Source organism: Amblyomma maculatum, chromosome 1 (assembly GCF_055883805.1).
Source record: "Amblyomma maculatum isolate TAMU_Amacu chromosome 1, ASM5588380v1, whole genome shotgun sequence".
NCBI lineage: Eukaryota > Metazoa > Arthropoda > Arachnida > Ixodida > Ixodidae > Amblyomma > Amblyomma maculatum.
In genome coordinates, this window is record NC_139344.1 from 322,849,449 (window position 1) to 322,876,267 (window position 26,819).

Consider the following 26,819-nt stretch of genomic DNA (forward strand, 5'->3'; position numbering starts at 1 on the left):
AGGAAGTTCCGTAACTAAAATTGAGCGGAAATGAAGGCCGAGTCAACATTGAGTGGGAGTGGAAGTCGAACCCAGGACTTCCGTGTTGCGAGACAGTCACACGCTCATAAGTCGCAAAGGCTCACTGGTTTAGCTAAATAAAAGTAGACGTACTGATTTAGTGACGCTGACGAAGTCCGACAATGTAACCGCGTTCTGATCTTAATGTATGATGCTTAATTAAGCGCCACCATGTTGAAAGCATCCCCTGTGAGATCAGCTATGACAATGGATTGGACCATGGTGATGACACCTGGCATGTAGTCAGAGATGAGCGAAACGTGTTAAAGCAAGCACTTACAACTTTGGTAAATTTTACGCTTCGTAAAGCTTGTGCGCTTAGGCAAAAGGACAAAATACTTAGAGATGCAGCTCTTAGCAAGCACCGCTTATAGGCCATTAAATGCATGTACCATGTGCTTGAAGCACCGTGTTCAATTTATTAAATCTCGTACCTGACGCTCATCATATCCATCTTTACTTTGCACTCAGTACCTTTAATGGCTACAAAAATTAAGTGCCACAGAAATATGCAGCACTACACTAAGTAAATGAATTATTAGAGGTTTACGCAGTAACCAACATATTTTTTTTTCTGTACCTAAACGATGATCGTCAGAAAATTCACGGACGTGCCGATATGTTGGAAGTGCTTTCATACCGAAATATAAGACAAGAAAGGAATGACAAGCGAATTGTTAACGCAAAGTGAACTCGAACAGTACGCTCTCGTTCGTATTGCTTGCTGAGCTGGGATAAGTAAACACAATCTCCAGTGCATTTTTTATAGCTTTCGAACATTTACCCAAGGAAAATATATTGCTGGAGATGCTCCGTAGTTTGTGCCGTGGTGCTTTGGAAGCGTATGTTGTTTATGCAATGATTCAGACACCGCAGGAAAACGAATTCATGACTCAAGGTCTGCATAAAACACACGGCTAGCAGACGACACAGCCGGCTTCGCTCCCAGATTTACTTGCACCTCCAACTCCGCCACCAGCGGCTTGGCCGTCGCTTTGCACGGAGTATGTCAGAGTAGGCTGGTGAGCTGGAATACAAAGCAATCTGAAGGCTGGTCTGGAGGCAGTTGGCCACCATTTCTCGGATGGGCCCCACTTTTCACACTTCGGCAGCCACACTCACTCAACACCAGCAACCTTCGTCACACATAATCTTTTTTCATGCCACATTGCACTTGGTTCACCCCTCGAGCCCTTTCTTGGTGTCACCCAGAACTAGATCATACGGGGTTGTAGCAGGGGCTTCTACCGTCACATCATCCTAACATAGTGAGGAATAAGAAACAGTGAAAAATAAAAAAAAAAAAGCTTTAATAATGCCATTTTCAGATATTCAGGTACGATAACATAAGCTTGTATCATGCTGTCTTTGGCTCTCTTTGCGTGGTGCAATAAATGCGCCACTTGCGGTTATCCTCTCTGAAAAGCAGTTTTATTCTCCATTTTTATGTAACATAGCAAGCATGGACTGTAATACTCATTGGTCCAGTGGGATGTTGCATGCCTGCAGGGTGTGCGGCACTGAAGACGAATCGGTGGATGTTGCATGCTTTTTCCCCTTTTTCCACGTCCATGAGTTGACATGCTGAAGCTTGAGACATGATTTGTCCTTTTATTCCTTGTTTGAGCAGTTGTTATTCTCTCTCTCTGCAGGAGTGGGAGAAAGGAGCCCACAGGAAGATCTCCATTGCACCTGAGCTGAACGCTGTAACACACCTGGTGCTACGATGGCGGAAAATGGAGCTGCAGTAAGTTCTTCCAGGGTGCTAATTCAGTGCCTCAAATCTTCTAGTCTTTGATCGTGTTGAGCCAAAAGTCTTAAGTCAACCTAGGTATAGCCAAAGTGTAGACGCACCCCTGTGCTGTGCATTATCAGCAGAGTACATTACAATGTCCCATGTAGTCCATGTAGAGCATTGGCAGGTTGAGTGCCGTTACCGTGTCGTGGGCCTTGGGAGGGACACTGAGGAGAGGTTCAAATTAGCATGCATTATTAAAGTAATAACGGAGAACCAAAAACTATGAAAGCTTAGCAATCCTTTTGGTATCAGATCTTTAAGATATCAAACCAAAAAGTATGGCTCATGCACGAGATGCCAAATCTGAGGCTGGAAGTTGTCCACGAAGTGTGATCCCTGGAAGTAGCTTCAGTCACGTGTTCACAAGAGCCTTGTGATTAACTGATGGAAACAAGCTATAAAAAAATTGAATAATGATAATAGTAATAAGAAAATATAAAATATAATGAACATGAAATGGGAAATAAAAATAATAATGAAATAAAACAAAGAATAAAGTTGTAGACTTTGGGAAAACAACAAAATGCAGAACGAGCTCATAACGAAACTAGGCATGGAACTTTTAACGCCTTTGCATTTCTGCATTTAAGGAAACAAGTGTGCCCCGAAATTTATTTCTGGGATTGGTACGCCTATAAGAAGGAACTACTACCAGCCACCGTGGACTTAATGTCTACCACGCTGTGCAATCAGGTTGCACAGACTAACGTTGCATCTTTCATAGCTTTTTAAAGAAAAATTTGCTCATATTTTTGCAATTAGTGATTGCTTTCTTAGATGCTAATGTAGTGGAATTGTTTCAAAAGCCTTGAGAATTGCACGCTGTGTTGCTGTGGGAAGGTGGTGGTCATAGTAGCACAAGATTTCAGAATACTAAAAGCAAATGCTTCAGTGCAGAAAAAAAAAAGCTTTTGGGCTTGTAAATTGAGTTTAAATAGGTGTTTATGTGCCTATCTTCATTTATTTTAAGAGCAGCTGCATCACTTTTCGAGAATTTTGCTATATTCAAGGATTCAAATAATGGATGCAAGGTGTTTTTGCGCTAGCATTCAAACTGATGCCGTAATTGACGATTAAACCTTGAGCTTCTCCTCACAGCACAGAAGCTCAGTGATGACATCACGGACGATAATATTTCTGATGTTTGTTGCCTTCGCCCACATCCTGCTGTGCCTTTTTTGACCGTGCTAATCAACATTTCTCGGGCTTTGTTTTCGGCAGCCTTGTTTTTATTCCTTCCAACTAAGTGTTTCTGTGCAGGAAACGTACCGGTACTGTCAGGGACATTATCGTGCATCCCCCATCCGTCGCTGTGCAGTGCAGTGAAGCCTGATAGCCGTCGTGGTTTTAATCGCTAATTGCTCAGTTGTTTCAAATGCTAACGTCCAGATAATTCACATGCTTTAAGTACAAGCTATAATCATCCAACAGCTCGAAACTCATCGAAATCTAAAATTGTGCAGCTTCCCTTTAAGGCATCTTACCACAAATTGCTTCTTTGACTTGCTCTCACGTTTCCTATGTTTTTCAGCAACTGGTCTCAGTGCCTAGATGGAGCCCATAAGAAAATCCAGGAAACCAGCGCTCGCTGGTGGTTTTTCCTCTACCTACTTCTAGCTGACCTGGTGCAGGTACAGTTCACATGCTGCACATAATAAATATTCATGAAATCTGTTAGCGTGCACTAACCTGTTGTTGTAGAAGTCTGTGGAAGGCTGTGTTAACTTGATGTCGTACTGTGTCAGCACATTATGTTGTGTGATGTAGTAGACCCATCAGTGAAATTATCCTAATGTTTTGACATGTTCAGGAATGTTGACAATTCAGTCAGCATCACCTTTACTGTCGCACGGACTGTCAGCAAGAGTGTCATAGAGCACTGAGACGACTGCTAGTTGTCACACAGGTGTTGCACAACTAGTTCCTTGCTGCAGCATTTTTATTTTATTTACTTGAAACAGGTCAGCAGCCAGCATTGTTCTTGTAAGGTCTATTTATTATCAGCATGCTTAAGCATTTTACTTATTCTTGTTTCTGTCCTCGTGCTTTACTTGCAGCCATCGGGGAGCAACGTATGTAGTCACCGTTATGTAGAGTACCAGAAAGAAGCCAGGTGTTTCATGAATGTGAAGACAAAATGTCTTTGAATATCGAATAACAAACCTAGTGTGACTCTACACCGCACACTCAAAAACGTTTACTCTCTAATTAGACAAGATAATGGTGTGTGCCCCTTAAAATGAATTTATAAAACAAAATGCATGAAGAATCGTGACAGGTGACTGGCAACTCGTAGTGTAGTATAACAGGTAGGGGTATGCGAATATCGAAATTTTTGAATGCGAATATAGGGGGAAAAAATGGTTTCAAATATCGCATGTCTGATAATATCTAATGAAAATTCTCATCGTATTTGAAAAATAAAATCAACTAGAATTGCATGGAAGCAATACCCTAGTGAAAAATCTAGTATACATTTTATCCTGTTAAGCCTCGATTTAACGATGTTGAGGGGAGCCATGAATTTTTTTTGTTAAATTGGAAACTTCATTAGATATGGAGGGGCATTTCTCAGTCATTTGATTTGATAAATTCGGCTATGAGGTGTAGCAGCAACCAGAAAGCTACCAAGCGCTATTTTGGCAAAGCATAACTGCTGCGAATAAGAAATTGCGGCCCCTGCTAACAACTTAGACCACTAGCGCTTATGAAAAACAAAAATTTTTACCTCGACAAAAAGAGCTCCAGGGGAATAAAATTTATCTCTCACCAAAGATGTTGGTGATCTTTTGCTTGCGTGCGTTTTGTAAGCAACGACTGCACTGATGCTTCTCAAGTTTCAAGTATGTCCAGCACGGTCCCCTAGTGTGTTCCAGCAATCTACCGCAGCAAACAAAGGGCATCTACCACATCACCTGTCATTAGCGAATTGAAATTAAAATCATAAATCTCATTTTTGCACTGTGCAGTTTGGTAAAGGCGGGACGAAGGTGCTCCACGATGTTACCGCATGCTCACAGTCAATAAGCTTTTACACTTTCTCTCCAAAACAGATCAAAATTTCACCTTGATTTCTGAAGAAAATGTTCGTTAAATAGAAACAGATCATGAAATTCATTTCATCATTTCAAATTAACCAATGCGTTGGAACCTATGGGCATCTGAAAAGTAATCGGGATATATCTTCGTTAAATTGGGTTTCGTGAAATAAAGTTTTGGCTGTAAAAGATCCTGTATATTCTGCTTTTTTTTTTTAATAGGATGGGCCTGCATGAGAACAGGTGGAGCTGTCAAATTGCTGCTATTATAGAGTAATCTCTCATTAGTTTGGCAGTCAAGAGACCCGAAAAAATATCCAGATTAACCCAAGTCTCGAATTATTGAATGATCTTGAAAAAATGTCAAAAACCATTTGAATCACAGTAATTTTATCTGATGAAGACATGCGCAATGTTTGTCTGCATTAGAGATGAAGCGTAAGTGAGAATAATGTTTTGATGTTTTCTCCCGTTTTTTTCAAATGCTTCAGTTTGAGTACTCTGTCGAGAAGGTCCTCTTCACAAAACCATCTTATCGCGTTTTGAGGATGCCTCATTGTACAGTCTGTGTCCAAGCATTGTGCTGAAACTGCGGCAAACTAGAAAATTTTCAGTGTAGTATTCAGAAATTTTCTAATATCGAAAATTCCAAATATCACTTTTTTACAAATCAAATAACAAACACATTCGATTCCGATTCAAAATTCTGCATATTCGCTCACCTCAAATGATAGGTTGTAAAACCTCATTACTTCCGATTTAAAGAAATTATAAAGTTACTTTACTTATAACAAACCTGACTATCACACGAACTGCGTTCGTTATATCCGGAGCTCATAATAAGAGCACTCATTCTTTTACTTGAAATAATATAAAATCACATCAAAATGATGCTCATTTCTCTAAAATGTCTGCTATGCCCATTTGTTCCTGTAAACTGCTCCCATCAGTTTGCTTTGTAAGGTTTTCAGTGTGATTATGTGCTCTTGGCCTATGCCCTTTCTCTAAAGGAGCTAGTTCAAAGACGCGATAATAGAAATAGCAGCTGCACATTCGCTTAAACTGATGGTACTTCCAGAACCTCCTCCGCATCCTTACAAAGCTGTAATGATGGAGCAGAAAAGCTTTAGGAGCATAACTTCATGCCGAACACATGAGTCATCCTTGGCTAAAGTGCTCCAGCAGCACATTGGGCTCCAAGTAAAGCAGCGCCTTGCCACAGACTAGATTCTTGCACAGAAGAGCAGCTTATAGCTACCATATTTACACGATTGTAAGTCTACCATTATATGCTATGCTAGAAGAGCCGTAAAGCAAACATAAAATTGTAACCACGTCATAATGACCTTGATATCCCTTTTTCTTTTTTTTTTTCTTTTTTTTTTTTTTTTTTTTTTTTTTGAAATTTCGACAAATTGTGGTTTTATATGCGTTTTGCGATCAACCGGACATAACGAGCGCTCACGAAGTGAAAAACTGATAGTGGCGATCATCCACCACAGTTGCTTTTCTGCAGTGCCTAGGTACAACGGGGCGAAGCATCAAAGAAAGCCAACGAGCCAACATACGAGGCGCCCGTTCCCGCGGAAACATGGCTTCATGGGAAGAAACGCGGTGGCCTCTTTTGCGGTGCCTAAAGGGCATAGTGGCTGCACCGTATGATAATACAACTGCAATGAAAGCTCATTAATTCGAAATGGCGCCATGACAGGCGCGGCGGCCGGTGGCGCCGAAGGGTAGGGGTTGGCGGCCACTGCGGCTTCCTGCTCTTCTTTTTCATGCAAGCTTCGAAGCTCGCAACTAAATACTAAATACTCGTTAATTAGACCCCCGTTAATTCGGAAATGGATAAGTATTTTTGTCAGCCCAGTCCGAGCCAACGTCCATGAAAGGCTATGATGTCGTTTCCAAATAAAAAAAAATAAACGAATCTTTACGCGGAGAAAAACATTTATTATTATTATTATTATTATTATTTGCGAGTCGTCCATTCTTTCACTCATAAGTCATCAACGAAAGCATGTGGTCAGACGTGATTATGATGCCGGCTTTAAGCACCTGTTCGCTTCAGAAGGCTTTTCTTTTTTTTTTCTGCATTATCGCGTTCCAGTCTGGCTGTAGACAGCGTCCGCCCCGAACGTGACACGATAAAGTGAGAACCACGCCTGCACAACCGGACAAGCTCTGGCACCTCTGTCATGTTCTTACTTTGTTTTCATCTCAAATGCAGACATCCATCGTGCAGGCATTCATCAGGCATTCATCAGATAAAGATTCAAGCGATTTTTGATAGTTTCTCCAGGCCCATTCGATAACTCAAGCTGTCGGTTAACTCAGATGTTTTTTTCTAGTCCCTTTCGATTCGAATTAGCGAGAGTTTACTGTATTCAGCAGCAGTTTGACAGCTGCACTCAGTTTCATGCTGGTCCTCTCTGTACTAAAAACTGCTATACACAGTGGTGTTTAAAATCTATACATATTGAATTTTTTGGTAGGGTGCACACTTTTTGCAGAATTCTAGTTTATTTTAATTTGTAATAATATTAATTTTGAAATAAGATAAGCAATGTTTGCTGTTATTTAATTTTTTAATTTTTGTGCGTGTCTGTGTGTGCGATCAAATGTTTAGTATTTGATATTTCAAAGAATTTTTTTCCTACATTCATATTGTATTCATGTTTAAAATTGCGCATCCCTAAGTATAATATGGATTTCTTGGGTCAAATATGAACTGGATAACAAGCATATTCTATTTGTATTTGGAATTTTGGATATTTGCCCTACCTCAAGTGAATTGAGTAACTGAGTTGGCACCACTTACAATAAGTTGACCCCTTTGTATACTTTCTGTTGTTGTGGTGCAGGGAAAAGGCCAGCTGAGTGGGGACTTACAGCAGCAGGTCAGGGATGAGCTGGTGCTCTTCCTGGACAAGAGCCAGCTGGGGGAGTTTGAGTTTCGCTTGCAGCTGCTGCGACCTTTTGTTCTCGAGGCACAACAAGCGGGTTCACCCCTGGCAGGCCTGCTGTTTAATGTGTGGCACTTCTATGGCCAGTATCTGCCTTCTGTCCGTGCTCGCATTCAATCAGATAGGGAGCCCATTGAGAAGAAGCTCAAGGTGGGTATTCACGAATTTCACAGCCGTGCGGCAACAGAATGGGACTCTGATGTTGATCCATTTCTGCCAGACGCCGTCAATATTTGGGGCATTAGTTTTACTATGCCTGTTCAGCTTGAAGCAGTCTGTGATAGGCAGTGCAAACTGCAGCTGAACCTCCAGGTTTAGGGACAATGATGGCAAGAAGACTAGGACACCGAGTCCTCTTCCTTTCTTTTATTTTACTTATTTGCTTGGGAAGCTGAAAAAGTTGTGTAACATTGCTGTCTAGCTTTAAAGCATACATGCATCATCAAAAAAAAAAATAGTTATCCATAGTTATTTATAAGGAGAATTCTATAAGAAGTTCCTGACTTTGCTTCTTCTTTTGGCCTCTTCACTGAACGGTGGGGCAGGGTAGCTACTGTCCAGTTCACAAATCCTATTGACATAGTATTTTTACTTTGAATTTTCCTGCGTGTACAGAAATTCAGGTATGGCATAGTTTTATGAAAAGTTTAAGCAATGTTCTAGGATTCAGGAAAATAAGCTGCTAGAAGGAGCAGTCGATGATGACAGCCTGCCAGGATGCTTTCCGCCAATAAAATCTCCCGGTGTTTATTTTTTGAAGTGACCTCCTGCGGGGGTGAAGGCTCTGGGCAAAGCTGGCAGAGTGCCAACCAAATTTTAGACTCTTTACAGCTGTGTTCCCAAAGCGATAAAACTGTGACCTGTTCTATTCTTCTTCTTTTTTTTTTTTTTTTGTTTGTTTGTTTGTTTGTTTCTGCGAATTTTAGGAAAGCTTGCTTCTGTATATTGAGAAGCAGAAAGCTCAGTACATAATGACGGGTCATTCAAAGCACGGTAATAAAAGTAAGTCCTGTGCCAAGTACATTTCATTCACGGCCATTTCGGATGTGGTTTGGAGGCGTTTCTCAGATAATGTATTTCAACGTCCCATTCCTGTGAATCAGTGAGATTCCAATATGTAAGTAACTTTAGTGGTTGCAGTGGCTTAGCTCTCTCCTAGTGTCTCCTTTCTTAGTGCACTCTTGCTAATACACTACATGCACAGAGCACTCGGAAGTCCTGGTGAGGAATATACATTCATTTAGTTGATTGGTTTGGTTTGGAGGTTTTAACGCCCCAAAGCAACTCAGGCTATGAGAGGCGCCGTAGTGGAGGACTTCGGAAATTTTGACCACCTGGGAACGTTCTTTAACTTGCACGTACATCGCACAGCACACACGCACCTTTCTTTTCGCCGCCAGCGAAAAGCGGCCGCCGAGGCCGGGATTCGATCCCGCGTCCTTGGGTACAGTAGTCGAGTGCCGTAACCACTGCGCCACCCCGGCGGGGTATATATACATTCATTTATAGTGTTTGTTTAAGGTGTTTCACTCTATGCCACTCTTTTGGATAGGAATTTGTCAAGATTACTCGTTGGAAGGATGTCAGCTTCCTGGCCATCAAGCAAGCTATCGAGAAGTCCCACAGGGTGCTCGCCTCTCATGTTCGAAATTTCCAGGTGGGTTTGCAGCTAAACTGCATTACTGGTTTCTAGCCTAGTACTGCTTGTTCTAATTGGTTGTTTTAATCAAGTGTGCATACTACAGCAAGAGTATAGATGAAAACATTTTAGGCTATTAGTGGGTTTGCAGATGCACATTGCTGTGTGAAAGCAGCACTGTAAGATTTTATTGTAAGACAGCATTGTTGATTGCGCCATCTTTTGGGGCCACTGGCGGCTCGAGTGTGTACAGTAAGAGTCCAGGCTGTTTTACAGTGCTCCAATAATCAATAATAATTTAAATCGAGCTGTCAAGTCACCTAAAGCAATGCGCACACTGCGACACCATCAGCGCAGCCAGATGCGAATGATCCCGCGAATGATGTCATGACAGCCCCAGCCAATCACGGGCAACAGTTGCATTTGCTCAAAGTGCTAATGTGCTGTTGCTTGTCTTGGTTAAAAAAAAAACACCTTGTTATTTGCGATTATTTCTGCCCTTTTTAAGCAAGGGAGCCTTATTCACCTTAAAGTGTGTCAGCTGCCCTTTAACTCTCGCAGAATGAAAATAAAGGCTTGAGGAAGTATAATTAATTTTGGTAGCAAGAGTAGGAAGTGGGGTCACAATATGAATGCATCAGTATTGCTAGGTTCCTGATCATACAACACCCAGATTATGTGGTGGTTTCGTGTGGTCCCCTGAAAGCCGTATAATCTCATTGATACATTCCCGATTCATACAATATACTGTTTTATGCACTCAAAATTACGGGCAGTGAGACATCTCTCATTGAGTTGCACTATTTTTCTCCCAGTTAATACGTTCCTAGATACGTTCACGATCTCTCGGTTGCTACGTTCGAAATTTTGATAAATTGTGCTCGTATAATACGTTTTGCGATCAACCGTACACATGCTAACGATCGCTCGCAACTATGAAAACTGATCATCGTCGCTGACCCGCCGCAGTTGCTTTCCTGCAGTGCCTAGGTGCAAAAGGCCAAAACATCAAAGAAGGCTAACGAGCCAACATATGAGACGTCTGTTCCCGCAGAAACATGACTTTGAGAAACAACGCAGTGGCTTCTTTGCAGTGCCTTAGAGGCAAAGGAGTGATCCATTTGATAGCTAGAAATATTCGCTTGCATACGAACGGTCTAGGGGATGCAGTATGAGCTAAAACGCAGCGACTGTTAGTTATTGCGATGGCTTCTCCACATGTCACGGGTGTAAGGGGGCAAAACATCCGGAAACAGCCAAGTAAGCGATCCCGACTCATCATTACCCCCTACGAACCGAATTTTTTACTACCTCCCATGCATAGGACAATGCAAATACGGACTGAATTCTCCGGGAGCTAAAAAAAAAAAAAAAGATGAGCATACTGTATATCTATAAATGCTAATCTACACTTTTATGCAGTGAAAGTCTCAATTCTAGTTGTCTTTGTACCTCATTCAGCTGTTAAATTTTTCAAAATCAGGCAGTTCAGATCATTTTACCGGATAATATGTTTTTTCCACATTTTTTAAAAACATATCAACAAGGTTTTATTGTAATCAAGATTCTAATGCAGGTAATTGGTTTTATAAAGTTTGGAAATTCAAATTTTAATGTTAAAGTTTATTTTTTAGATCTTTTTACAGTCTAGAAGTCCACAAATTGATTTGTGGCTTCAAATATTCTTGCTTCTCAGTTTCAAAATTCTAAGCTCTTCCCTATGTCAGAGAGGTTCTTCATTTCTCCAAATTTGCTCTCATCTTGAAGCCATGTCGAGAGGTGTAATGCAATTTCCAGGCTGGTTTTAACGAGCTTTTGCTTTTCTTTGGATGCAGCGAGTGCTTGAGCAAGATGCTAACTGTGCATTTGGAAAGCCAACCAAGGAGACAGAACCTGGAGAGCCCAGCTCCCTATGCCTGAAAGTCGGGTCTGGTCACTTTCTAGGCCCTGTGCCAGAACGTCAGGTAGGTACATGCGCAATTGCATCAATACTTTTTTTTTTTGCCAATGTTTCAACCGACATTCGTGCTTTTTTTTTATAGCGATAGCTATTACAGGATTATGCTAGTTGATAGGACAGGAAGCTATATAACGGCATGAATGGCAGAGTGCCATTCATGCTATTCTGCTGCCTTTGCATGCAGTGCTGTTGTGGTGGTTTGTATGGCCAGGTGCGCTCGGACCAAGTCACTGGTGTGCCGTTAAGTAAACAGGTAGTGGACAGGCTTGGCAACAGCAACAAAAATAATGTTTTATCTTGAGTGTAGTTTTTAATATCGGATTCAGAATTTGGTTGTTTCTACTTTTTCATTGTTGTATTCTGTCCAGTGGAACTTGATTTGGTTTGAAATTTCTCTGTCAGCACACCCCCCTTTTGTAGTTACGATATCACAAGTGTCATCCTTGATGCTTCATTCCATTTAGGATGAGCAACACCGCTATACTTGGAGGATGCGTCAGCTTCTGAACCGAGTGATGCGAAACATGAAGTTAATCGGCCTGACGCAAGAACTGGATGACCTGGCTGCTGAAGTTGCAGCCAGTGTGCAGGCGTTCGAGCAAGAAGATGCTATCTTAGTGAGTAAATACCTTCTTCAACCCCAGTGTGTGGTGAAATCTAAGTATTTAAATCCTTGTTTATTGGAAAATCTGGACATTTCCACTGCCACTGGGATCCCAGCCAATGGACGTGTAAGTTTATGGTGTCGGACACTTGTTTATCTGACCGTGCTAGTGCTCACACCAATAAATTTCCTCACATTTCTTATCTAGGGTCCAGCTGTAGTGCGAACAGCGCAGCCAGTGTTTTTCATTTCTTAAGGGTTATTCCGGTCTGCGGCAATGGCGACCCGGCTGCGCATTGGCCAGCCTCTTATGGAGTAGCTTTTTACAGTTTTGTATGCTGTTGTGCATGTCACTGGTTTATCATAATCTCGGCAGAGAATGCCACGCCATTCCTGCGCCAACACGTTTGCATCACTTACTTCGTCATGCGCTGAAGCAGGGCATTTGTTGCATGATGTTTGCAATTTGTGTAGTGCGTCTCTTCACATATGGTGACACTGGTTTTGAGGAGGCTGCACCGCTACCACATTGCACCATGAAAGAAACTGTAGAAAATATATTCCAGCAGTGCTATTTGACATTTTCTTTAATATGCACTCAGTAAAGCATTCAAGAAAGCTGTGCATAATTATTATCCCCATTGTAAGATGGTGCTTGAAGCATCAACAGCCAGTGCCAAAATAGAGGAGCAGCTGAATAAAAGCGAAGCTGGCAGAGTTTTTGCTCACTTTCAGAAGCTAAGGCCTACCACAGCATATTTAAAAAAAAAAGAAAAAAATTATATTTTTGGGGAGCCATTTGTAAGTTGAAACGTGTGAATGATTCTGACATTATTCCCTGTTCCTTGAAGTCCAAATTTACAAGATGAACTCCGTGGGCTTGGTTGTTATGTCCCTTGCCTCCGTATGGTATCATTGTCACGTTCAGGTTACAAGAGGATGAGAGTAACGCTCCAGTGAAGCAATTGTTGCTGACTGCTGCAAGTCCCTGATGTGGAAAAACCATGAAAGGTTACCATTATTACATATTCATGTAAAATTCAATATTGGTGCTTTGTAGCAGCTACAGCACCGGAAGTACAAAAGAAAAATCTCCTTTTGTTGGTTTTGTAATCATTTATGAACTACAGCTAGAACTTCATTAGAAAGTAGTTGGTCCACAAGGATTCTTTCATTCACCCAGAACTTGAAATTTGAAAGGTGCGACAATGTCTTGTACTGTCTCACACTATCATCGTGGTCTCATTCCTAGCACTAAGAACTGGTATTTTGATAACTACAGACATGTTATGTTTAGGAACCAGGACACTGTGCACGTCAGGTATCCAGAAGTTACTAATCACCATATTTTAAGGCTTTTCACTTGCTCAAACTTATGGAATAGCAAAATTAGCTAAGGGCCGAGGTGCTCATTTTCAAACCCGGCTGTGGTATTGTCTTTTGATAGATGTGGAACACTAGGTGCCTGTGTATTATGCAGTTCCAATGCATGTTAACAAACCCCAGGTTGTTAACATTATCTGGAGCCCTCCACAGAGGTATTTCTCATAGCCTTAATTGCTTTGGGATTATTAATCCTTATGAATCAATGAGTTCTATACAGAAATTGACTTGTAATCTTGGTGAATTTTAAATTCTTCCTTTCTGTGTTCATCCTCAATGAAGCACTCACCTTGAGCCTTCATGTTTGGCCTCCAGCATGCAATGGCTTGCTCAGCTGCAGGCAATGAACCAGGCCATTCATGGCACTCACCATTTTGCAGAAAATGCACCTCCTGAGCAATTTGCATGAGTTGGTTCTTTTCTCATTTGTTGCCTTTACCAGGTTCATTGTATTCATGCATAAACTATTAAATTCACTCTTACTGTTTTCTGACCGAATTGATTTTGCTTTCTTCATTATCAATCTTCTCTCTTTTTTTATCAGAACAGGTCCCTCTTAAAAGGGTTCACACCAGCAAACACTTGTTCTGTGAGCTGCATTATGCTGTAGAAATAAGCACATCTAAGATTGCGCTAACCTTGCCTTTCAAGCTGTGGAAAGCAAACAAATGTTTTGAATGCAGGCCAAGACAGGGGGCAGCCAGTCAGAGCCAGAAGCTGAGCGGGAGAAGCGCAAGAAGCAAGTTCGCATGGTCCAGCAGCGCAAACGCAAGGCTTTGGCCGACCTGCTCAAGACCTTGGCACACATGGGTGAGCTCTGCAGTTTGTTTTGGAAGCGAATATGTCCGAGAAACACTTTTGATGTCTAATTTTTGGCTTTTGTCGTGGCCTTCTAACAATGTGCAGGTCTGTCCCACCGCAAGGGCCAGCTATTTGGACCAACAGCACGAAGCATGCTTGAAGCCCCAGCACTGGAGCTTCCGTCAGGGGTGAAACAGAGCTTGTCTTCAGTCGCTCTTGATGCCGTGAACCAGAACTGGACTGGGTGTCACCGGTACTACTATCGCTGTGTTTCCAGTGTTGCTACGCTAGCAGCCAGTTTTCCCAGCAAGGTGTGTTCAGTTTGTATTTAGGGCAGTTTATTACACTAGCTATGTTTATAATACATTCCCCCCCCCCCCCCCCCCCCCCCCCCCCCCCCATGCACATATGCCATCTGGGGGAATACATGTGAGATCTGTTAGCATAGTGTTAAGTGAATGCACTGAATGCACCAAGCAGAATCAACAAGACTCTCAATACTTTCCCATATCTGCTCATAAGAAGGCTTAAGTGCACTTTTTCATCTTTTATTTTTGCTTCCTACACTTCCACCTCACGACTTTCAGCCCGGTTTCACTTGTTCTTCCAGTGGTGTAGTTTCCAGGGATGATCATTCTTTGTGATTGATCACGCTCTTATTCCTATCTATATTTTGTAAACTCACAAACATGTAGAGGGTCTTCCACTCTTAAAGTGAACATGCAAGTGTGTGGCCTCTTTTATTGGAGCGTTATCTGACCTGGTTGCACAACGAAGTGACCCTGTTAGACATAAAGGCCCTCTGAAGAGAGCGACCACTTGCTCACCCTAAGAGTGGACGTGGATGACTTTGTGCAAGCAGATTTTGTAATTTTCTTGGTCTTTCAAGGCTTTTATGGAGTGCACTCAACATATCTGCTAGTGCAACATCGGGTCTCTTGCACATTATTTTTGCCAGGAGTTTGACCCTCAAGTGATGGAGAGATGCTGTGGCTTTGCTGGCCACCTGGCTACTTTAGCTGTGGAAGATCGCAACTGTTCCCACAAGGCCATCTGCAATCTGGAGAAGCTCCAGTAAGTAGGTCAGATTGATGTGGCCTCCTTTTTTTACTCACTGTGTTCTTTTGCTGCGTGTGTAGGCATTTGGCGGTTTCTCTGCAAGAATCTTCAAGAAGTGTGCTTCCGCAACAACATTTCCTGGACTGCTGGAAGGTAAGTGTGTGAGTAAGCTCAGGCTGACATCAAGCGTAAGATACTTCTGCCTGTGCAGAGTGTGTACTGGCAAACATTTTTAGGCCTCTTTCTAAAAGAGAGCAATTACTGAGACCTTGTGGCAAACAGCAATTGGAGCAAACTTGACTGTGGTTGTGTGTCATAGGTGTGACAGGGCATTCCAAGTCACTGCTCAGTGTGAAGCTGCTTTTACTTCAAATGGTAGATGCCATAATTTTTTTCGAGCTAGAAATGTAATTGTGACCTTTGTATTCAAAGCATTCTGATTTTATTTCTTATAATTTAGATGTGTTTCACTGCCCTTTGTTTCTCATTTTAACCTTCATGGACCTTGGCATGACTGGCAGGGTAAGCTGTCATCAGCCATCTTCCAGAGCAGCTGCCAGCTGGAGGAGACGCTGTTGCTACTCAAGGCCTGGCCAAAGCCGTCTGAGCCTGCGGAGGACGTGGTCAAAGAGGCTGCTGACAAGTTGCAGCCACACCTAGTATTGCTGCAAAGATGTGGACAACGACTGGCGCATCCTGCCTTCAAAGGTTGGGCTGGACACAGACATATATGACAACATAGGGAGTGATGGCCAACACATAGCCTAGCTGACTTTTGAGCCTACGAGAGCATGGCAGAAAACAAATTTTCCATGTTGTAATCATGCCTATGCAATGCCCCATCATCCCAACTTGGTGTGTATGGGGCTATTGACATGATGGTAAAAACAGTACATTCACGGACCGATTTTTCAGATACTCGAGGGGTTGAAAAACCGTCCTGAAAGCCAGGCAGTCAGAAAAGTTGAATTCAGAATAGAAACCTCACTTAATTTACTGAGAAGTTTTGAAAACTGGGTTAATCTGTTCTGTGTCAGTCTCCTTATTCTCACGGTCGGAGCGGCGCGATATTCAAATGGAAAGAGGCGCGCAACATCAGTAAGCATTCAGGTGCAACCCCACTGCTCCCACATGACTTTACATTGGCACATTTCCTTTTTTTTTTTATACCGCCTGAAAAAAAAAAAGAAAAAGGAAAGAAAAGAAAAAATGGCAGTGATGGCTGTCTCCGTCCATGAGAGCAGTGGAAATCGTGGTTTAAAAAAAAAACTATGCTATCTTGCGAGCTCTCTCGGAGGTTGTTTCTATTTGGCACACATGGTATGGTGCAAAGCGAACTAGATTCAATGTCTGTAGTCGATTGGCAGCGGGCGCTTTTCAGGGCACTAGACAGGCACGCAACATTTTTTTTTGTCCATGTTCGCTCATTGCCACGTGCAAGCAGCCTCGCGGCGGCCGCATGGACATGCAAGAGGCCCGCAGTGACCTGCACCGCTGATACACCCAAGCCGTAACGTATGGTCAAGTGATAGAAGCATGCTTGCGACTACTGGCCCGGTTGTTGCGCATTGGTCGGTGTTATCACTGACTCTATGAAGCGCGTGACTGTGCCATGGCAGAGTCTGCGAAAAATCGGTCGGTGACTGTACGCACTGAAGGCAAGCATGATGTCCTGCGTGCTTTTTTCTAATGTCTTGTCCAATCAGCAGGGCAAGGTTATGGTATAACTTTGCTTCTTCTGGTATGGTTGCTTGAAGTAGTATGCTGATGGTTCGTATTCGCTAATCACGAAGATAGAAAGAAAGATAAAAACCAGCGGCATGTGCATGTTATTGTTTTTTCTTTGGCTTTGTAGCCAATTATCTCCATGATTGCATTATTATTTCACATTCGTCAACAAAAAACTCCCTATGTGTTCGTTGCTGTCCTTGGCAATTAGCTCCCTTGTTATTGTCCTACACTTTGTGGCCGTGATCAACCCAAAATGCAGTAAATTTGTCATGGCTTCATTGCTTCACAAGAAAACAGATAGTAATGACTAAATGCATGGACATTGTTCCTTAGAACAATGAAGCAAGAGGAAGTGCCTGCCATGATAAAATGATGCAAATGGTTCAGATTGGATGTCGCACACATTGCTACATGACACTAGTAGATGTTCCTTTTCCATTGAGCTTCCTGTGCGCATCATGTGCTCTGTGTCTGTTGTGTGGGTACAATCGTTGTCACACTTCAGGTCATCAGGGACTGAGTTTCAGGGTCCAACTCTGAGGTGCCTGTTCCTTGGTTGGGCAACGTTGGCCTCAGAAGTGGTCAAATAGAAATGGAAAAACAGGATACAGCAGAGGTAAACGAGAGCATAACGATGATAGTAAAGAAGAAAGGTGTGAGAGTGGCAGGATTTGCCACTGCTGCTACTGCAAAATACTCCAGTTGAGCTGAGGTGTGCCATCGATGGCAAGGCCAAGTGCTGCCTTTGTTTGTCACTGTATGACTCTGTATGCAATAGCTAATGGTTCAGGTACCTCAAGAGAAGCACTCAAATTTCATATTATCGATTCTCTAATCATAAGGCAACTTTTTCCTATTTTAAGAATTGATATGACGTCATCGTCTCCATAGCTACCGACTCTCCCTTGGCTAACCACTAGACTGTGCTATTATTTAAATGTACTCAGATGTTGCTTGGTCACGATTTTTATGCTAGGGTTGCCCTCGCTCGTGCAGAACGAGAAAGAAAAATGTGAATGGTCAGTATTAATATCGGTACACATGTGACACAAGAGGTAACTAGTGATTATTATTCTCAGTGAGACAGATTAAATTAGATCAAATATTGCTAAATGTAGGTACATTTTAGATAAAGCATAGTTCCTATGATTTCTCACACCCATCGTGCCTTAGTTTCCTTTTGAAAGTTCTTTTTTCTTTTTTTCTTCCTTTTTTTTTTTTTTTTTTTTTTTTTTTGACCACCTTACACTGTAAGAATTTTGCAAATGTTAGAGGAAACACATATTATGTATGGTGTGTGACTGCCAGCTGATCATGCCAAATACTCATTTGAAGTTGTCATTCTCCTTAATTTGGCATTCTTTGAAATGCTAGCAATTGCAGGGACCAATGGTGTTTGGTGTTCTGCTTCAGCATGTATTCAACCAGTGTTCTCCCGACAGTAGGTGATGGGGTTTGCCGATCACCCACCTCTCCAACTATCCACCCACCACTGCCCATCTCTCAAGCTTCAGACTTGCTATACTCGGGGACAACTTTGTATGACTGATGTGACCAGTCACGCCGTTTGAGACACTGCAGCACGCATCAAAGGCCTAACGCCTACTCATATTTTTCTGTCTTACATCTATGTGCTTCCTCCGCTCTTCTTGTGCGCCAAGTTTAGCGAAACCTTAGTGTTTTGAGGATGCATCACCACACAGTTTATAGGCTGTGCGGTGAAGTATCATTAAAATGCAGCGAGGCTATTTACTTAGCCATTCCCCCTCTCCCATCGGTCCCCAAATGTCCGCCTCTCAAAATGTTTTTGGAGAGAACCCTGTATACAATGTAACTTTTCTTTTTTTTTTTTTCCCCTCTCTTTTTCTCAAGAAAAGGGGTAGTGAAGTCCTGAGGGAGTTTTGTAAAACGGAATGGGCAGAACATTTTATTTATCACTGAAAAATAACTGATGCTCACCATTGGCTCTCTGGCATGTCATACAGATGTCCTCGGTCACCCCAGCACTGTGCTGCTTGAAGAAATTGTGAACCAACTGGCTTGCCTCAGCCAGGATGCCCAGCAGATCAGCCATACCTTGTGTCCACCGCTAGCCAAGACCCTGCAGAAGCTTGCTGAGCCGCTCGTGGTGTTGTGCAGGGAGTGGCATCAAGTGGAGATTCCAGAACCTGAGCAGCATGACAGTTCCGCTGGGGACATACTGATTCGAAGGCTCCTGCTTGCAGTGCAGGCCCTGCACACAATGCTTGGTACACCTCAGGAATCTGCCCCAGAGCAGTCATTACAACACCTGAGAGAATGCTTGTCCCAGGCCTTTGACAGACTTGACATGGAGCGAGTGGGATGTGCTGCAAACCGCTTGGTTCAAGAGCTTGCACGATATGGAACAAACATCAAAGCTAGCAGGTCAAGGTGGGTGCATCATTTGGCCGTCTTCTTTCATCTCGGAAAGATGAGTGTGTCGTTAGTGATCTTAAGTCGACAGGTGATGCCTTAATAATAGCTTCATATGGTGACTATGCTGATATGCTTAAAAATGAGGTCAGATTTTCACTACTTGTAATAAAATTTTTTATGTGACATTGTAAGTATGTCTAAGGTCTGTTGCAGTGTCGTAGTCAAAATTTATTTTTATTTCAGGGTACGTTATATGCCCCTGGTTTAAAAAAAAAATGTATATATGCAAGAAAAAAAAGAGGAGAGAGGGGGCGGGGAGTGTTCTGACACTACAACACCCCCTGGCTACGCTTCTCGCCTGCTGTATAATTTTTATGGTACTTCCAGCTTCATTTTATTTAAATAGATACAGAGCGTTTTTACATTTTATTAAGTTTTTTTTTTTTTTTTTTTTTTTTTTTTTTTTTTTTTTTAGGGTTATCTAGTAATCATGAAAATGAGCTCAAATAGCTATTCAGCAGCCTAAAAAATTACCCTATTTCACTCTTGCAGTTTCGGTCTCGGTGAGCTCCATTACTTGAGTGTCATGACGTTATTATTGGCTAAAGCATTCATTGTATGACATAGCTAAAGAAAACTATGTTATGAGAAGTCAGTCTGTACCTGTGCATCCAGCTAGTGGTGCGGGCGAAATGGTCAGATTACCACCTTGCTTCCAGACTTCAGAGTCGGATGAGAAAAAAAACTTTGGTTTCAAGCCACCAGCAGGACTGAATACCCGAATCCTGTCGTGTTTAAAGTCGTATGGCCAATATGGTAATTCGATGCCATTGCCACCATTCTCTTGCTTGTCTAACCTCACTTGCCATGAGGTTGTAGCTACTGCTAATAGCGTATTTACCGTGGTGATGGGACTAAAAATCTCTACTGCCGGCTGAGAGGATGCATCCAAACTTAGTTCAAGCGCAGTTTCAATTTCCGATTCCCCGCCTATCAATGGCTGTTGCTGTCCACTTCACTGCGCTCTAAGTGTGCTGCACTGCTCCTCTCGTTTCAGCGTCAGCTGCTTCATTCTTCTGGAGCTTGTTTAGCACAGAGCTTGTGTATTCATATTACATTTCAGTATTTGTGCACGTGTGCGAATATTGAAATTCCCAAATATGAATATGCAAAAAAAATGCCTTCGAATATAGAATCGAACATAGATTATCTCATCAGTAAAAAAAAAAAAATTAAAAATAGCAAACTATGTTCATTTTGTTTATTTCAGAATTCACTTAGTATTTGCAAACAAAGTTAAACTAGAATTGCTCATAAGTGTGTAGTAATAATAATAATAATAATAATAATTGGTTCACAGGAAAGGAAAGGCACAGTATCTGTCACACTTGTTCTGCGGACACCTGAACAGTGCCATAAGGGAAGAAAGGTGGAAGTGAAAGTGGAAAGAGAGAAAGAGGAGCTGGTTATTGGAGAGCTAGGGAGTAATTTCTTTCTCAGTAATAAATTTTGTACAGGATTTCTTATATTTTTTTTTTTCTTTTAGAGAAAGGACCTGCATGAAACTAAGTGGAGCTGTGATATCATTGCTGAATACAGTAAACTGTCGTTAATTTGGCCTACAAGGATGCAGGAAAACTGCTTGAATTATAGAATGAGCCTGAAATACTGCCTAAAACCATTTGCATCACAGTAACTTTATGTGATGAGCACCTGCATGATGATTCTCTGTATTTGAGATGAAACTGAAGTGATAACGACGTCTTTTTCTTGTGTCGTCAAGTGATTCCCTTTGTGCACTGTCAAGAAGTGCCTCCTCTCATAAAGGAAGTTTCTTTTCACAAAACAGCCCCATTGCATTTTGAGGATGCTTGACTGTACGATCAACATGGTCAAAAATTTCAGTGAAGCATGCAGTTCGGTGAAACTGAGCGCTGGACACTCGCACTGTAGTAAATAAAATCTCAGGCATCCCCTTCAGCCACTAAATTCATTGGCGCTCTTTGGCAAATGTGGTGCTACAGTATCGACAAATTCACTTTTCGAAATTGTAGTTTGAGTTTTCATCTCATAACCGGCCCTGTTATCGTTACTCCCTAGCGCTCGACTTTTGCCGCTGCTGCGGCAGTACATGGGGATGGCTCAGTACTTGGTGAACGTGCAGCTTGCCTACCACAGGACAGAGCTGAAGCTGCTCCACGTGCTTAATTCCGTCTTCATCAGCCTTGCCCAGAAGGTAATTATTAGTTTTTTTTATGTTACTATTGTCACAGCCTTAACCTTAGGGAAAAGGGAGGACAAAGTATGGTGTTGGCGGTGGTTGATGAGGAAGACGAAGTTTGTTCGAACGCTGGGCCCATATTGTTTTGCTTCTGGGCTGCCTCATCCTGTATATATCTTCAATTTTCTTTTGTAAATATATTCCTTTCCATTGCATTATTGGTGTAAGCACACGGTACTGATCCCCATACTTATTGCTCATTGCTCATGCTTGTCTCAGTACATCTCAAGTCAAGCAGAAGAGCATTTACGACTGCCGGCATCGGGATGTGCTCTGGTTCCTCATCCTCTTTTCTTGTCCCTCTCCCTCATTGGATACTCTGAAAAGCTTTTGTCTCGATACGCCAAACCTTACCAAGTCTTTCTCCAATTGTGAAATTAGTCCTGTCTCTTCAACGTCATCCACCCACCCTGTGACTGACGTCGTTCATGTGGTTTGGCGACAACCCTACTATGCTGCCGTGCTTCTGATACATCTTCACTATAGCACCGAGACAGGGCTTTTTGCTGTTGTGGGTTATGTCACGACTTAAAGAGAATAAAGAGGACAAACATTTGTGCTAGTAGATTGTCGATGAGGAAGATGAAGCATATTTGAACGCTGGTCCTTCATTGTTTGGCTCCTTGACTGTCTCTTCCTGTATATATCTTCAGTCCTGTATATATTTCTTCCTGTTAAGGGGGGACACGGCTCTTTGGCACCGAAAATCGGCCTGAAAATCGGATTTTCAATTTTTTCATTTTCGTATCCTTAGAGTATGCAGGTGCCCAGAGGTGTTTTAGGAATTTGGAGTGAGCAGAAAAGCTTAATTCTTTGTCACGTAGAGCCATGGCACGTTTTAGACGTGCTCTGTGCTGCAGTGAGAAGCAGTGCAGAGAGGACACCCTTCAGTTCATTGCTGTTATATGGTTAGAATGAAGTCATATTTTTTATGACCAGTGTGCTGAAGCTTCTGCTGTCATCTTTGTGTTAGAATGCATGAACTGCCGCAGAAATCAAACAATTAGAGTAAATTGCAAAAGATGCTATCGGATTTATGGGCTGGGTGTTGTGAATCTGCTAGAAGGGCTAAAGGAGTGAGAGGATCAGGTTGTTTGCAGTCACAGATGAAACTGTGTTCCTTCTGACAGGACTATGCCTTTAGCTGCACAACCTATCAGTGACGTTGCCATGCAAAACCTTCTTGTTATGACTCAGTGTAGTTATTGCAGCTATATGTAACATTAAACTAATACACTAACTAATGAGCTATCCTTAATGTCACTGCTATTCCAGCTGTCCCAGCTTTCGTTGTACAAAGTCAAAAGAACTAGTTGCATAAGTGGATATTAATTAGTTGTGGTAGCTTGTTACTAAGTCTGGTGAAACTATTGCCCACTGTTGGTCTTCCTTTCCTCCTTTCTATGAGACATGTCGTGATTGAATGAATAGTCCATGTTTCAAGCTGTTTCCTGCTTACCTCAGGGCCTGTGCATCCCTGAAGAGTGGCGAGAGGAGATCGAGAGAGAAGGAGCACCCGAATTTCAGGAACTAGAGGATGGCGGACTAGGGGAAGGCCAGGGTACCAAGGATGTCAGCGACCGAATTGAATCCGAAGACCAGCTAGAGGGCCTCCAAAATGAACAGGAAAAGCAGGACGAGAACCAGCCAAAGGTGAGGTCTTGGGGGAAGGTGCACCAGTAAGAACATCAAGCTTCATTCTGCACTTGTTGCTTGCTTTGTCTTTGAACTTAATCTCTTCTTTCCTGCAAAGTGTCTTGAGCCCTACTGGTTAACAATAAATCAATTCATGCAGCTGTATTTATTATTTTTCTTTTCTTTACCATTTATTTGCTAGCACTTTTCTCACACCAAACTTCTGGCAGCTTTGTTTCTGTGGCATTTAGGTCGTCTAGTAAGAACGCATGCTCTGCTTGTGAGTGCAGGAGGAAGAGAAGGGGGTGGAGATGTCCGAGGACTTTGACGCAGTCGCTCAGGATCCTGAAGAGCATGAAGGCACTGAGGAAAAGAGCGACGACGATGGCAAAGATGATGAGGAAGAACTTGAAGACCAAATGGGAGACGTACAAGCCAACCAGGAGCTTGACCAAGAGGTTTCTTGTTTTCTATTCATATTGCCTTGTGCTCAGTCGTCTGTCTGTCTGAGATCGTCCTCTGCACCCAAACCACCATCTAACCGGTCTGTGCTTTTGATGTTTTGTGGGAGACCATATTTTACTGAGCACCTGATGTAGGGCATGAAAAGTTGTATAGGTATATTTCCCGTTTGTGCCAAGTAGGGGCTTGCGAATGTTGAAATTTGCAAATGCAGTGAAAGCTCGTTAATGCGAACCTCGATAATTCGAATTTTCGGATAATTCGAACTACACTACTTGGTCTGACCAAGCTGCATAGAGATCTGTGTATAAAAAAGCCCGTTAATTCGAACGCGAGTCGGTTCCGCTACGGATAATTCGAACCACGCGCCACCGCGTCTGGGCGGCTTGGCGCACATCACGCGGAAAAAAAAAAAGTGAAGAAACACCTCCGCGATCGGAAGGCATAATTAGAGGCTGCGCACATCCAGAATGGGGACAACAGATGGAACCAGGTAAAACCATGGAAGAGTGGGTAAAAGTTAAATGGCGCCATGACCGGCGCGGCGGCCGGCGGCGTTGGAGGGATAGGGGACGGCGGACGCGGCAGGGTCAGTGCATGGCCGCGCGGCGGTGGCTGCCTGCTCTCTGTGCTGCGCAACCTCCGTAGCTCGCAACTAAATACTCGTTAATTCCAACCCTGTTAATTTGGGAATAGGGATAAGCATTGTCGGCGCGGTCCCAGCCAACGCTCATAAAAGGCTATGACCTCGGACGGGCACTATGGGTTAAACTTTTTTTATTTTTTATTTATTTATTTATTTTTTTTTGCGATAGCTATTTATTCTTTCACCCATCAGTCGTCAGCGGACGCACGCGAGTCAGCCGCGATCATGACGCCGGCTTTTAGCACCGTTCGTTCCTATGATTGGAGTGGCAGTAGTAGAAGGCGCCCGCCCCAGTCGCTTATAGCATGATAAAGAGAACGTACTGAAAAGGAGGCTTGCACAACCGGACAAGCGCTGGAACTTTGCCAAGTTCGCTTCCCTCACCCCTGCCGGAGCTAAAGTAAAAAAATAAACACGCCGTTATCGCTGCGCGGCATCTTGGCGCGAAACGGAGGAACGCGCTAACGACTGCCGCCTTTCTTTTTTTTTTTTTTCAGATTCGTAGGCACAAATCGGGGCTGGTTGGCTTCATTATGCGAGCGAGTTCGTTACGCGACTAAATACGATACATTTACCGTAATACAAATGGTTCTGGTCAATTTTTTCGAGGCCATTCGATAATTCGATTATCGGATAATTCGAACTTTTTTCCCGGTCCCGTGAAGTTCGAATTAACGAGCTTTTACTATACAAACATGGGAAACATTGCCTTCTAATATATCGATTCTGGTCAGTAAAAAAAAAAAATAATAAATAAAATTAAAAAAAGGCAAGCACTGTTTGTCACCTATTTTAAAGATCACGTGTTAATTTCAAATAAAATTAGCTAGAATTGCACAGAAATGTACATCCTACTGAAAAATTTAATATAAAATTTATACAGGATTCCATACAGTACCAGTTTTTTGTACACCAAGGACTTGCATGAAACCGGGTTGACTCTCATATTGCTGCTAAATACAGGAAATTGTCATTAATATGGCCAGAGTCCTTCAATGCTTACTGGTCACGAAGCTTTTTCATGACGCTATGGGAGAGCTTCATATACTGCTCACGGCACTGTTGAGCAGCAAAGGACGCGTCGTTCGAGGAGCTGCAGTCTATTGTTAGGTGAAGGAAGCCCTTAAGCTGTTCGCTTGACAGCAAAATTCGACATTTACTGTGCTTTTGCGCATTCGAGTAATTAATTTGTTTACATCAGACCATGTCGAGCACTTTTTACACTTTGGCATGCTGTTCTGGCTACAGAGGTGCGAATGAGAAGTCTCGCTGGTTCCCTGCTCCCAGTGAAATGGAGCTGGCAATGAAAATGAACTGGGCATTAGATTTGAAATATTGGTGCGTTTCTAAAGAACATTTAATGCTTTCAGATCCAAATTGCCAAGGCCGAACCCCTTCCACTACGAGTAGACAAATCAGATCCATTGGATTCTCGATCAATTTCGGTGATTGCAGGCAGCGAATTAAGTAGTTTCAGTGAATTAATACATCGGCACAGTACAATCCCAGTCACAGTGATATGAAATCTTCAATTTCGTATGACACACGGCGCGTTACAACTGGTGAAAACGCTGGTGTAACCTAATTTATCAAGTATTGCTGAAAGCTGCCGACGATTGTAGTTCAAGTCTTGCGGAACACATATGGGCAGTTTTAATTACTGCAAATGCTAGGCCAAATACATGCTGCCAAATAAAACGATTTATTATCAAGTGTTGGTCACAATTTGGTCAAAGTAGATGCAATCAATGGGAAGCTGCTGGCGCACATGGCGTTAATGTGTTCCCCGGAGGTACTATTGCATTTCTCGTCGCTGCTAGCATATTTATCGTGCTGCGACAAACAAGTGAAGCTACTATCAGTTCAGCAGAGGAAGGATATGTTTGTGAGGTTCTTTTCTTTAAATCTTCTGGCCACCTTGTTCTGTGGGTTATTCAGAGACAGCAATCTAAATAGATGACCAGACCGACCAATTTAACGACGAATAATTTTATGTACACACATGGACGGGACGAGAGTAGGACGAGCAAGTAGGACGAAGACTAAACACAAAATTGTCTACAGTCACCAGTTCGTTGGGTAGGCAGGAAAGTCTGTGTAGACGCTCCGGTTGGTCAAGCGTTGTAGGGTCGCTGACGTAGTGCCTCGGCAGGCTTAGCGAAAGACTAGGCCACTGGACGGGGCCCAGTGGAGGCACGAGGCCTCGGGTTGCCGTTCCACGGCCGATGAGGCAAGTCTCCCCGACGTGCCTGGGTCCAGCACGGCGCCGAACGCCCGTGCCTGTGACGAACTGCCTTTAAAGCAGCGGCGATGAGCTGAAGCTGTGGTGCTCCCGGGCCCGATTGCCTGGGACAGCAGG

At 42.8% G+C, this 26,819-nt stretch overlaps 1 protein-coding gene across 3 annotated transcripts in view; it reads left to right on the forward strand.

The window, feature by feature from the left end:
* The window catches only part of LOC146207283 (midasin), a 261,721-nt gene that overhangs the window by 194,354 nt on the left and 40,548 nt on the right, over positions 1–26,819 (forward strand). For all 3 annotated transcript variants that reach the window (XM_084581249.1, XM_084581150.1, XM_084581196.1), the window contains exons 54-68: positions 1,713–1,807; positions 3,390–3,489; positions 7,761–8,012; positions 9,415–9,519; positions 11,337–11,465; positions 11,926–12,078; positions 14,132–14,258; positions 14,355–14,560; positions 15,208–15,323; positions 15,389–15,461; positions 15,830–16,016; positions 19,025–19,451; positions 21,537–21,672; positions 23,182–23,370; positions 23,643–23,810. In XM_084581249.1, the coding sequence (XP_084437375.1) occupies positions 1,713–1,807; positions 3,390–3,489; positions 7,761–8,012; positions 9,415–9,519; positions 11,337–11,465; positions 11,926–12,078; positions 14,132–14,258; positions 14,355–14,560; positions 15,208–15,323; positions 15,389–15,461; positions 15,830–16,016; positions 19,025–19,451; positions 21,537–21,672; positions 23,182–23,370; positions 23,643–23,810 (2,463 nt within the window). The remainder of the gene's footprint in view (positions 1–1,712; positions 1,808–3,389; positions 3,490–7,760; positions 8,013–9,414; positions 9,520–11,336; positions 11,466–11,925; positions 12,079–14,131; positions 14,259–14,354; positions 14,561–15,207; positions 15,324–15,388; positions 15,462–15,829; positions 16,017–19,024; positions 19,452–21,536; positions 21,673–23,181; positions 23,371–23,642; positions 23,811–26,819) is intronic.